We start from the raw sequence: 13,185 nt of genomic DNA, 5'->3' as shown, positions 1-13,185 counted from the left end.
AACATACAACATCTATATCTTTTGGATTGAACCTGACATAGCGAAGATCGGCGATATCGGATGGCTTGACCGCCGGTCATCCGCGGAGCTTCTCCGTTTAGCCCGCTTCTGTACAAACGTACCTCGTTGCTGTTCTCAACTTCTTACTTCTACCCAGTTGGCCATGTGCTTGTGATAAAAACGATTTCCATATTCAATTCTACACAAAAAATGGCCCAACAAGCTGACGGGGGGCCACTGGTCTCCTCCTTGTGGACGAGGTCATTAATTGTAACCTTTTCCAAAGCTCCTCCCAGGAATATGCCTCTAACAGCTTTGCAAAAATATAGTCCGGCGCAATTGCAGGCCTGACCGTTGACTGCTCCCTGTACCCCCTTGACACCATCAAAACCCGACTCCAAAAAGCACGGGACCACACCGCGCCTCAAACCCGAGTCTCCCTACGCCAAACCTTCCGCGGTATCTACGCCGGCCTCCCATCCGTCCTCTTTGGTTCTGCTCCCTCCGCCGCCTCCTTCTTCATCGTCTATGATGGTGTCAAGCGCACCCTCCTCGCACCCCAACCCGCGAACAGCAAGACCAACCCTCAATCCCGCTCCCACATAATCCTCACCCACTCTCTCGCCTCCTCCCTCGGCGAAATCGCCGCATGCGCTGTCCGTGTCCCAACAGAAGTAATCAAGCAACGCGCCCAAGCCGGCCTCTTCGGCGGCTCGAGTCTCCTCGCACTGAAGGACATACTGTCCCTGCGACACGCTGCCCCAACAAGCACAACCACAGCATCCTCGACCCCGGCAGCGAAGCGCGGCTACAGCCAGGTCTTTCGCGAACTCTACCGCGGAGCCGGAATCACAATCGCCCGCGAGATCCCCTTCACCGTGCTGCAGTTCACAATGTGGGAGTCGATGAAGGAAGCCTACGGTAAACGGTACCTGCGAACCAAGGAGACGGCCTCGTCTCTCGCCGAGACACAGATCCCTGCTTCGACGAGCGCCATGTTCGGTAGCGTTGCTGGCGCCATTGCTGCTGGTCTGACGACCCCGCTAGATGTGATCAAGACGCGGGTTATGCTTGCGCGCCGTGGAGACGGCGGCGTTGATGCGCCTGTTCGTGTTAAGGAGATTGTGCGCGGGATTGCGCGTGAAGGACCCGGTGCTTTCTGGCGTGGTATTACGCCGCGTGTGACGTGGATTGGTATTGGTGGGGCTGTTTTCCTTGGGAGTTATCAATATGCTTCGAATACTCTTGAGGGACGTCGGGAGGTGCAGGCTGAGAAGGGTCTTTGATTGGATACTTTCTGGCCTTGGGGTTTGTACATTTTTGCTATATGGAAGATCGAAAGAACATAGATTCTGGAAAGCGAGTTGCTTTGGGCAGTTATATATGTCATTCCCTTTACTTACTAGGACTGCTTGGCTCTTTAAGCATCCAGCTTAATTCCTGAACTTGCTCGACAGTCAGGAGTTCCTCCATCTGCTCTTTGCGCAGGAAATCATGGTCTGCAAACTCAAAGCCTGGGTCAACAACCTTGGGGAACTAGATAGTTAACCATTTCTCCCATTTCAAAGATGTAGATCTATAAGATGCACAAACATACCTCACTAATCAACAAACCCGAAGAAGTCTCTCCCTCAGGCTCATCCAGCAACAAAAAAAAGAATCTTTAAACTTTCCCCCTTCAACAACCCACTGCACCCTCTCCCCGATCTCAACACTGGGCCCAACAACGAAACGTCTCAATCCGCGCTATGGGCTTCTCAGCGCTACATCCCCGCCTGTGCTCCTGGGTTACCTCGTCCGCGTGGATAATGACGTGCCACCCCCACCCCCTGCCAGACGTGCACCGTGCGGCTTTAATTACGGTGGAAAGCGCCTAGTGGGCGCTGCGGTGTGAGGTGTAGAGGATTGAGGAGCTTGCGGTGTGGGCCTTGTGGTATCTGTATTTATGCCTGGTTCTGTGACTGAGATTATTGGCTGTTGGTGAGGGTTTGCAATTCTGCGTGGATCTCAATCTGTCTCGCGGAAGTAGCCGCCTTCTGGATGTGGACGGAGGTTTAAGGCGTTGATGGTGGATTGAATGGCGGGTTCCTCTTAGATTGGGGTTGGGGAAGGTGGGTAGGGTGGTTTTATGCGGGGGGGGTTGGGATGTCCATGCTCTTTTTTGTATGTTGGTTCTTACTTAATAGGCATTAACGGTAGAGATGTATATCGTAGAGGTTGGGAAGGGGGAGAGTGTGTGAAAGGGTGACGGACAATGACGAGAGCCTGCCGTGTTCAGGTATTTGTTCCTTACTGGCTTATATAAAGGATCTATAGAACCTTTTGAATGAGGTATATCATGTCTCAAATGTTGGTTATATGTCTCGGTGGCTGATATTACTTATACAAATATGGGTTATACTAAAATTCAAAGAATATACTCTATAGCTCGAGCCACTAAGGGCCTCTTGGAAGAGTATATGCAGCCTCCAAGTATCGAATCTTCTCCCGCCAACTTGGGCCCGTACCATCGCAAAGAGCCAAGTATTCTTTGTATGGCATGTCTGTATAAAAGGCACCTGGTTTTGACAACAGCGGACTACCACCCAACCTCTCGTTCACCATGAAGGGAGTTGACATCAACATAGCAACCTACATGTCGGAGCTTACCTTGTTGGCAAACTGGGTCTCGTCGCATGTGCAGTCATAGAGATCAAGAGCCGTACAGGTTCAGAGTGTGAGATGTCTTCGAAAATATGCGAACTGCAGCCTTCTTAAAAGCCCCAAACGGAGCCTATCTTGGCGATGCAGCCAAGCTACTCTATCAGGGTTTTGGCATGAGCTTAAGGTCCCCTTCCATATGGGACCTTGGAACGAGCGGGCTTTGGACCAGATCGTGAGCGCAAATCTGTCAAATCTCCCTCACTATCAAGCCATTCGGCGCAGGCAGTTCACCACCTCGTCAATGGAGTCAAAGGATTGTTTCTCTCAGTAATGAGAACCCTTGTGGGTTTATATTGCATATCGTAAGAGTGTACATATGTGTTATAGGGGTAGCGGTCGATGTAGAGTATGGAACCCAGAGGATGTAGCGCAATAGCCAGAAATAACCGAGAGTATTCCAGAAAGGGAAACGGGGACGTTCCCGGACTATTTAATAAATAGACAAAGATTTCGTGTAATTCTTACATGTATTATTTCTATTTCAATCAGATCGAATATTCCCTCGTATGATACCTACAGATGTACGTTTATTAATATAGTAACGAAGTATAAACGTATAAGCAGCCAAACAGCCAAACAGCCAAACAGCCGCTGACGGCCCCTGGCGCCTCCAACTTTAGAGAACTTCCCCTCATTTGAGTATTTCCCCTTCGCTTCTTTTTTTCCCTTGGCCTTTTGTCTTCTTTTCTGCTTTTGATTGACGCGAATGGCCCTGTGACGTTTACCTTCCCCACCAAAACTGAACGTGCGATCGGCCTCGAGGGCAGATAAGCTCCGCATTCGCATCTCCGCAATTGGTTTCACTCCTTCAACGCTGCATGTATGGCACGAAAACTGAGCCACCAGAGGGTCGCCTATGGTAAGTTGCATCCAGTGTATCCCCTCTCAGGTCGCTGACTGTGTCTCTCACTCCGCTAGTCCTCCCTCTGCCTGATGGCCCCGGTGGGCACCGGTTGGGGATCAATGGCCTGACTGTCGATCGCCAAAACTCCATCCTGTACGTATCCCTCCCTCGTTATGCCGGGATCTAGGATCTAGATCTGAACTGTTGCCACGTTTGCGGCCGCGATCTCCCGGGAACCAGGCTCCCTTTACACGTGGGTTGCACAGATACTAATATGATGCCCTCTCTCCCAGATACTCCGCAGGCCGCGACGGCGTCATCTGTTCCTGGGATCTCGACTTCCCTCTTCCCTCCTCGTCTGCCCCTAAAGACACACCGTCTCCTGACCAAAAGCCCAGTCCGACCGGCTTCAAAACCCAGGTTCAAGCCCATAGTCATTGGATCAACGACATCGTCTTGGCACAGGACAACTCCGCGCTCGTTTCCGCCTCGTCCGACACGACCGTGCGACTCTGGCGCCCGCATTCCGAGTCTACCGAGGTGCCGGAGCGCATTGGAAAACATACGGATTATGTGAAGGCCCTAGCGAGCCCCGGTAGCCACGCTACTTGGGTTGCCTCGGGCGGTCTCGATCAAAAAGTTTACCTTTGGGATTTGAATGGCGGTGGAGAGGTATTGAACATTAACGCCGGTGGAGAAGACTCCACGGACAAGGGGTCTGTCTATGCGCTGGGTGCCGTCTCGTCCGTGCTCGCTAGCGGTGGCCCTGAAAATGTCGTCCGAGTATGGGATCCTAGGTCCGGAAAGCTAGTGACCAAGTTCGTGGGCCATACGGACAATATTCGCGATATTATGATCAACCAGTCTGGCGATACAATTATGACGGGTTCGTCTGACCAGACGATCAAGATCTGGTCTCTCACGGCTGGTCGATGCATGAACACCCTGACCATGCACAATGATAGCGTGTGGTCTCTTTACTCGGACCACCCTGATCTCTCTGTCTTCTATTCAAGTGACCGATCTGGCTTGGTGGCCAAGACCGACATGCGAGGGTCGGCCGATCCCGACCAGGGCCTCTCCGTCGCCGCACTACAAGAACACGAGGGCGTTGTCAAAGTTGTCGCGGCGGGAGACTACATCTGGACAGCTACTCCCAAGTCTAGCATCCACCGCTGGCGAGATGTTGACACTACAGTTGGAATCGAGCCGCCGTCCGACCCAGCACCTACCATAGACTCTGCTACAGTGCCTGCAACCCCTCCAGAGAAGGGACCCAAGAAGATTCCATCTAATGCTGTTTTACAGTTATCAGCGACATCAATTCTCGGTGGTTCAGCCCCTATGCTGAATTCCTCGGAGCCTAACTTGGAGACAATTGACTTAACGATCCCGGTTCATTCACAGCCCGAGGAAACCATTGAAGGCCAACACGGCTTGATCAAGTGCTTGATGTTGAATGATCGGAGACGCACACTTACTCAGGATTCCGCAGGAGAAGTTGTTCTCTGGGACTTGCTGAAGGTGATTTGCTCACATCTCAGCTGACAAGTATAAGACATCGACTGACATGAACCTAGTGTATCCCCGTCCAAAGCTTCGGCAAACGTCATATGGATGATGTTGAGTCAGAGGTAAACACTGTTGATAGCATCGGACATTGGTGTGCCATCGACGTGCGTACTGGCAGGTTGTCAGTCATTCTGGAACCCAATCGCTGCTTCGACGCAGAAGTTTACGCCGACGAGATCGATCTACCGCCATCTGATCTCCATCAGTTTAGAGATGATCAAAGAAGTGTGTTTCCTTCTCCTTGGACTATTTCTTCTGTTCTGCTGTCAACCTTCGCGTATATTCTTTGCCATACTAACAACATGCAGTCAATCTCGGCAAATGGATTTTGCGTTGGCTGTTTGCTCCTGTAGTGGACGAGGAACTCCGACGAGACAACGAATACCGCCAGGCTGCTATAGCGAGAGCAGAGGAAAATACTCGACTGAATCCGCTGAGTACATCGGTACCTATCGATGATATCCCTCGCAGCGTTGGTATACCTATATCGAATCCTAACCGGAGATCGAGTCTGCGTCCGAACTCGGACTTCACTGCCAGCCCGAATGTCGGCTTTAGCATCAACGCCGGCACACCATCGTCAAACTACTTGAGCACTTCCACGCAGAGCAATTCTCCGTTCCCAGGGTTTGAACCAGACACACCTGATGCCTCAGTACCCGCAAATCCTCATATCGATGGCGGACCATCATCCTTCTCATCAAGTGACTACTTCTCGAAAAGGCCTCTAGTGGCCCCACAAACAGAGACGGACAAGTCTCTTCTGTCTCCGTCGGATGCAGCCTCAAACTCAGGGGTTCCTCAATCCCCCGCAGAGCCCGATAAGGAAGAGCGGAAGAAATCACTATTTGGAAAGAAGTTCCAGATGAATTTCCCCAAGAAGTTAGGTCGCAATTCTACAGACACAAAGCCTCAGATATTGGAAGAAAAGGCCGAAGAGTCGGAGATCTCCTCCATCAAGGAAGAGAAGGTGTATGAACCCAACCTCTGTGGCGTGGTTGACCGCATTCGTGATGATTATGAAGAATTCCTGGCTACAAATCCAGATCGGGAGTTGGAGACGGCTCTTTTGCCTAGTACTGAGGATGAAACTCCGCGACTGGATATTCCATCTCGGACTGCAGTCTTCATCCAGGAAGAAACCGGTGATACTGCCGTGGCCTCGGATCTCTACAGAGGTAGCGTGGGCCGCATTGGCGAAGACCTCGAAAGGCTCAACAAATCCATTCCTCATTGGCTTGGTGAGCTGCTTCTGAAGGTAAGTCCAATTTCGACTGATATTTTGCTTTTCCTCTTACTGATTATTGGTTATAGAATCAAATTCCCTTCAAGGAGCAGGTCAAGATCGCCTTTGTGTTGAAGCCCTTTGATGAGACCTTGCCACCAGTCGTCAAGCCCGAACCGTATGTTTCTTATCTTCTCTGCCTCGGGATGTGTGTTGTTGATGAAGCTAATATCGGCTATTAATCCAGGCCAGCTCCTAACGGCGCCCCTCCGGGTAATCCGAACACTAATAACAATGGCTCTCGTCTCAATGCCAACCGTATGCTCCGAGCGAAGAAAGTTCTTGCTTATGTCGCAGAGCGAATTGACCCTGCAAACCCGGATGAACCAGCTGAATCCGCTATGCCACCAGAGGAGTACCTCGAGCTATACTGCCAGAAGATGGTAAGGTTTTCTCTCATTCTACACAGTCAGTCATACTAATCGCGATCGTTTTCCACCAGCTCTGTTCACCAAACATGACTCTGGCAACTATTCGTACGCACCTCTGGCGCACTTCGGGAGACATGGTTCTCCACTACAAGACAAACGGCAAGAAAGAGATTCACCCGCCCCGGTCTCTCCTGGGAATTGATGAGAACCATGTCCTTGTGGAGGAAGCCCATATTTCGAACGGGGATAGCAATGCACATGCACCTCCCGGGAGTATCCATTCCGTGACCAACTCGGCCTCTGTCGCAGGCTCTGCTATCACCTAATGAACCAAACCAGCCTCTGGGGCCTTTTTCGTCCTTTTCCTTTTCTTCGAACGGCACATTTGATATTCAGCCTACGCCAATGCTACTTGCATGGATCTCTAGTAAATATGGGCGAGATATTTTTTGATTTTGATTTTTTTTTGGATGTCTATGGCATCTACTATTTCTCTTCTTATGGATGTTAGCGCATCTGAATTACTTGGCTATTGCTTTGGGCCTTGCTTTTGCCTCCAAAGCTTGCAACTTGCAGCTTGCATTCTCATGTATTAAGGTTGACGGTAACACCGGCAACGTTGACAAAGAATCGAATTTATGGATCTTCAAGACCTATTGTGTTGTAAATTCCGTTCATGGCCACTGAATAGCTACACTAATCGGAGTCCCAGGAGAAACCGGCGTACTAACTATATGCCCATTTCCCTCATGCATCCTGCTTCTATTGAAACCTCGAAGCCCTCACTCAAACAACAATTTCCAACCCCACCCCCCCTTCATTCTGCCACAAATATCCCAGTCTCAATAACCCATCTAGGTACATCCAGAAGCACGGTTACTAAGACAAACATCACCACCCTGATCCCCAGTCCCATATCCCTCACAAGAAGCACTCCTCTTCTGCTCAGCCTGCACCTCTTGATTACAAGCCGTCCAAGTACTCGAGAAGAACCCAGCCCGCACAGTATAAGTCGACCAACTAACACAGCAGCTCGCACCACCCTGCTGCTCGCAATGACTGCGCGGTGCCTTCCCAATCTGCTGATCAAACGTACAAGTCGTACCAGAGATACAAGAGAACACAGTGCCGCACGCACTCCACAGCACAGCATGCGCAGCACTAGTCTTGAAGCTCGACCGTTTCTCAATACCCTTGTTGGCAACAGTCACATTCCCAGCAACGTGCGCAAGCAAGGACTCCACGTCGCCTGCCATATCGGTGTCGTTCTCGTCGTATTTCTTCGCGTAGGCGGCTTCGGTCAGCATCCGCGCTTTTTCTTCGTCGCTGCTCGCGGAGTGCGGGTCCAGGCTTGAGAGCCAGGCCTCTGTTGCGGCGGAATAGCCCACGAAGCGGACGTCGACGTCGAAGGCGCTGAGATCGGCTTTTGAGTCGGGGAAGTAGTCTGCTGCTACGTGGTTGACGATGAAGCCTGTTGAGGGGGTTGAGGTTGAGGGCAGTGCTGAGACGCTTGTTAGCTGGGAAAGACCCAGTATCAAACTGGTGATAATGGTGGTTGACAGCATCTTAGAGAAGAAGAAGACTTGATTGGATGGATGTTGGAGGATCCTGAAGATGATTGCTTTGTCTGTTCTGGTTGGAAGTCTGCTTTCCTCCGTTCTTCCTCGGGGTTCTTATAGTTTTGATTTCCGCCCCTGCAGTCAGTGAGACATGTCCCTGTTCGAGTATACTACCGTGGCCAAAGAGGCAATGTCCATGTGGGCGATGTCTTCTGCGCGGGGGCTTTTGCTCAAAATTGGGCGTGCATGAGGTTACATCCACACATGTCGGAGACGCATAGCACCGTTATGGCTTAGTATTCTCGTATCCCATGCAGATGAGACAGTTTCCTTTTTGGGATTGGACTATTCAACTGGCACTAGTTGAGAGGCGTTGAGCATGGCAGTATTCCCTGCGCGTGTGGTGTGCGGATAAACCGGATTGAAGAATAGCGCTGGATGTGGCTTGTAGATCGGGTAAGCTTACGGCCTGGTGCTATACAGATAACAGGTTTAAGGAATGGAAGCAAGGCAATGGAGGAGGGTATCTTGACTGTGTACAGCAACGCTTGCTCTACTGTGTTCCAATTTCTAATTCAGATATAGTACGAAGAATCATAACGTAGCATCGTCAAAGCAAGTAAAAGCATGAAGCATGAAGCATGAAACAGAGACTCTAGATCCCCTGCATGATGTGTACGGTAAGTTCCGCTTTGGGACTGCCACTCATTCTTAAAGTAGCTTAGCCTAGTCGAAGGCAGAAACAAGCTAAACCAAGCCTGCACTAGAGTGACCAATACCAATTGTTATTAGCCGGTAAATCCGAGAGAGACTTGCTTAGTCTAGGGCTGACACATGGTGACCAACGAACTCATGTTTCTCCTAGTCCTACGTGGCGTTCTGCGCCCCGTGACTCAATCCCTCTTCGGGGTTGGAATCGAAGGCCCCGCAGGGGTCTCCGTAACATCGGTGCTCCCGCACGAGCGACATCGCAGTTGAGGTTTGGCATTCTTGGAATTAAACAAGGATGAGTAGCGGGTTATCAGAAGCACAAAAGCTGGAATAGAGAGAATCCAGACAGCGGCCAAGACAAGGAAAGTCTGGAAGGGAGCTGCTTCGAGTCGTTCACCGATGAAGGTACCGCAGTGCAGTAGGAATGTCTCAAGTGAAGCTGACGGTGCCATGTCGGGTGTTTGGGATGTAGATTGGCGTTTGGAAGATAGGAATGTCTACTCCGTAGTTGGGGGCGAAGAAGAGAGAAGAGGAAGGTCGAGGATCTGGGGAGAAGTATAGTCTGTAGCAAACAAAGACTCTCAAGCGTCTGCCTAGAGTCACAACGAGCTTGGAATGTCTTGGATCTGCAGGATGTCTCAAATAGGAATACCTATAGCATTTATGCAGACATGTCACATTTTGCTTATTTTTTCTTATATCTCACCCGCAGATCCATGGCGATGGATAAAGTGCAACTCGACTCTCATTGGTTCAGAAAAAAATAGGCTTGGGGATCATTTCAATAATCGTATTCTGCATTATTAAGGCGTTAATAAGAGATAGTCAGCTACCTAGGTAACTAGTTACCTGCCTAAGTAGGTAACTAACATAACTATGTAATTTGTTATTTCTGTAGTAGTCAGCCTCGTCTCTGATTTATATTGGGGATATATTCCAAAAAGGTTAGTCTATCCTCAGCTGTGAGGCATTTCAGAATTAGAATAATGCATCTTCACGTTGATTTCTCAGCATTATGGGATGTGTGATATTGATATTCCATTTCCCTAATTTCATCTGTCATTGGGCCAATTTGCTCAGTCAGATCCAGTGGATGGACTCCATGGCTACCCACAGGGTGCTGACTAAACTTTTCGCCATCGCCTGTGGGCATGGGTGTCAAAGATATATGATTTGAAGAAATCTTCAGTCCAGCAGGATCGCAGATGCCCCTTTTTGTTGCGATATATATATATATATATATATAGGAGGTCGGTCCGTACAATTGTGGACCATTGCCTAGCGTGTCTAACCCTGTATTGAGGCCTTGGCTAGATATCCCTGCAAAATATAGGTAGAGTGAGCTTTGCGAACACTACGAAATGGGATCAAAAGAGAGAATGACGACTCAAGTTCGAGTCTTTAAATTAAGGAGAGGAAATTCCTATTTTAGGGACAACATGTGATGGGAATGGGCCAAAAAATGGAGATGTATAAGATGTGTGGGCTGATCCGACGGGGAAAATAGGGACTGGGATGTTTGAGGCTGAACTGCACCCCCTGTTTCGCCTCCAGTTTTATCTATACAGTAGTTTTGCCTACTTCTTTTTTTTTCTCGTTGTTTTCCCATTTATTTCCCCATAAAATTTAAGGAACCAATCGAAGAAATAATAATAATAATAATAATAAAATGAAAATCTAAGATATCATTGTGTAAGAGGTGCATAAGGTCTACTAAAAGTACAATCTAGTACAACCTAATCGGCATTTACATATCAACTGGGGTCCAATAATATGCAGTATATACAGTATAGTTCACAATTCTTCACTAGTTCACTAGTTCCCAAGTTCAAAATATATCACGTCAACATAAAATATCAAATAAAATGGAGTCGTGAAAAGTCCGAAGCCGTTGGGTACAAGTAGCGGGAACCCCGCCTAAACCCGAACTCATTCTTCTTCACCTTCCCGACATCATACGGTTGGCAACCCACCATATATATCCCCCCCCAAAAATGACAAAAGCATCGACGGAGGGGTATCCATATAACCTGGGCTCGTACGGGAAGGTCATTACAACCACGAGTCCCGAAGCCCAAATATGGTTCGACCGTGGCCTTGTGTGGGCATATTCTTTTAACCATAAGGAATCCATCGTCTGTTTCAAACAGGCACTTGTGCATGATCCATTATGTGTGATGGCTTACTGGGGGTTGGCCTATTCTCTCGGTCCCAACTACAACCAGCCTTGGGATTTTCTCGGCAACGATTTGGCAGCTGTGGTTGAAAACACATATCGAGCTGCAACCAAAGCTCGCTTCCTCTCTAAAAAAAATGGTTCCCCCTTGGAGCAGGCCCTCTCCAAGGCGATCTCCGCCCGCTATCAAAGTGATAAGCCGGCTAGCATGGATCAATATGCTATTCAAAATATTGCATATGCCGATGCAATGAAAGAGGCATATGAAAATTTTAGTGATGATTTGGACGTGGTCACTCTGTACGCTGATTCCCTGATCAGCCTCACGCCCTGGAAATTGTGGGATCAGGTAACCGGCGCACCAAACCCAGGTACTCGTACCATGGAAGCAAAGAGGGTGCTAGAGACAGCTCTCCAGCATAAAGACGCCTCTAAGCACCCCGGTCTCCTGCACATGTACATTCATCTTATTGAAATGTCGCCCTTCCCAGAATTAGGTCTCCGACCGGCAGACCACCTCCGGGATCTCGTTCCAGATGCAGGTCATATCACGCATATGCCCTCCCATCTGGACGTGCTGGTTGGAGACTATCGAAGTGCCGTCCGCGCAAACCAGCGTGCCGCTATTGCAGACGAGAAATACCTCGCGCTGAAAGGCCCCTTTAATTTCTACTCAGTCTACCGCATGCACACCTACCATTCACTCATCTACGCAGCCATGTTCGCGGGCCAGAAACAGGTCGCATTCGAAGCTGTGGACCGTATGGAGGCGACTTTGCCCAAAGAACTGCTCTCGGCCCTGGCGGATTACATCGAAGTATTCATGTCTGTGCGCGCACACATCATGATACGCTTCGGCATGTGGGATGAACTTATTGCGATTGCCATCCCTTCAGATCCAGAGCTTTACTGTATGACGATAGCGGTTCTGCACTACGCCAAGGGCGTGGCATATGCAGCGTCAGGGAATGTGCCGGATGCAGAGCGTCAGCGAGAGCTGTACCGAGCAGCCCGGGCTCGAGTCCCGGATACGCGCTTGGACTGGCCCAACAAGTGCATTGATATTCTGGGGGTGGCGTCGGAAATGTTGGACGGAGAGATCGAGTACCGTCGTGGAAACTACACAGAGGCTTTCGAGCATCTACGTCGCTCAATTGAATTGGATGATGGGCTGGGTTACAGCGAGCCCTGGAGCTGGATGCAACCTACCCGTCATGCATACGCTGCTCTTTTGCTAGAGCAGGGCCATATCGAGGATGCAGCGGCTGTTTACCAGGCTGACCTGGGGCTTGATAGCACTCTTATCCGTGCACGTCAGCATCCGAATAATGTATGGGCTTTGCAGGGCTACCATGAATGTTTGATACGTCTTGGTCGGCATGATGAGGCGCGCATTATTGGGCCGCAGTTGGCGATAGCGGTTGCTGTGGCTGATGTGCCTGTAACGTCTTCTTGTTTTTGTCGTCTGGATACCTTTGAAGCACCCAATGTTGGCAAAAGCTGTTGCGAATAAATTGATACATGTACTTTTTTTTTTCTAACTCATATTATCAATTCATCATTAATGTACTATGTATTCTTAAGATTTCATATAGGTCTTCATAGTAAATATTTGGCCAATCGCCGATAGCGGGTGTCCTCTACCAATGACGACCTCCGAAGTTGGCTCGGTGTTTGGTCCAAAAGATCAAACGCCGAACCAAAGGTAAATTTTTGGGCAAAGTATACTTTCAACCTATTGATCCTCTCAAGCAATAGAAGCAACGATTAGGTCAAGGTACGTAGGTCTTATCACGTCAAAACCGCCCTCATTCGATCAGGGTATATAATATCACGTGCCCTGGTGACGTCCCTACTGTGGTCCCGAGCAGAGACTAGGGCCTAGTATATATACCGCTACAGTTACAATCGGAGGTTTGCCCAGGTGGTCCAATGCTCTTATGTAATCACCCAGGTGTAGCGCC

General features: G+C 49.5%; 5 protein-coding genes across 5 annotated transcripts; 3 read left to right on the top strand and 2 right to left on the bottom strand.

Moving 5' to 3' along the window:
- Positions 1-210: 210 nt before the first annotated feature.
- Positions 211-1,286, top strand: N7537_004036 (putative mitochondrial carrier protein (Pet8); the record flags this gene model as incomplete). Its single annotated transcript, XM_056895094.1, has 2 exons — positions 211-270; positions 330-1,286. The coding sequence occupies 2 exons, from the start codon at positions 211-213 to the stop codon at positions 1,284-1,286; spliced, it is 1,017 nt and encodes a 338-aa protein (XP_056754842.1).
- A 2,239-nt stretch (positions 1,287-3,525) lies between these two features.
- Positions 3,526-7,101, top strand: N7537_004035 (WD repeat protein; the record flags this gene model as incomplete). The annotated part of the gene is made up of 8 exons (XM_056895093.1): positions 3,526-3,562; positions 3,622-3,700; positions 3,841-5,071; positions 5,128-5,344; positions 5,428-6,377; positions 6,434-6,522; positions 6,592-6,787; positions 6,847-7,101. The coding sequence occupies 8 exons, from the start codon at positions 3,526-3,528 to the stop codon at positions 7,099-7,101; spliced, it is 3,054 nt and encodes a 1,017-aa protein (XP_056754841.1).
- A 528-nt stretch (positions 7,102-7,629) lies between these two features.
- N7537_004034 (uncharacterized protein) lies at positions 7,630-8,340 on the bottom strand (the record flags this gene model as incomplete). Its single annotated transcript, XM_056895092.1, has 1 exon — positions 7,630-8,340. One exon carries the CDS (start codon positions 8,338-8,340, stop codon positions 7,630-7,632), a length of 711 nt encoding a protein of 236 aa, XP_056754840.1.
- Positions 8,341-9,227: 887 nt separating this feature from the next.
- On the bottom strand, positions 9,228-9,497 carry N7537_004033 (uncharacterized protein; the record flags this gene model as incomplete). The annotated part of the gene is made up of 1 exon (XM_056895091.1): positions 9,228-9,497. One exon carries the CDS (start codon positions 9,495-9,497, stop codon positions 9,228-9,230), a length of 270 nt encoding a protein of 89 aa, XP_056754839.1.
- Positions 9,498-11,039: 1,542 nt separating this feature from the next.
- Positions 11,040-12,734, top strand: N7537_004032 (tetratricopeptide repeat protein; the record flags this gene model as incomplete). Its single annotated transcript, XM_056895090.1, has 1 exon — positions 11,040-12,734. One exon carries the CDS (start codon positions 11,040-11,042, stop codon positions 12,732-12,734), a length of 1,695 nt encoding a protein of 564 aa, XP_056754838.1.
- Positions 12,735-13,185: the final 451 nt, after the last annotated feature.

This window comes from Penicillium hordei, assembly GCF_028827395.1.
Source record: "Penicillium hordei strain IBT 12815 chromosome Unknown utg000002l_segment0_segment0, whole genome shotgun sequence".
NCBI classification, from domain to species: Eukaryota; Fungi; Ascomycota; class Eurotiomycetes; order Eurotiales; family Aspergillaceae; genus Penicillium; species Penicillium hordei.
This window is presented reverse-complemented; position numbering and strand designations above follow the sequence as displayed.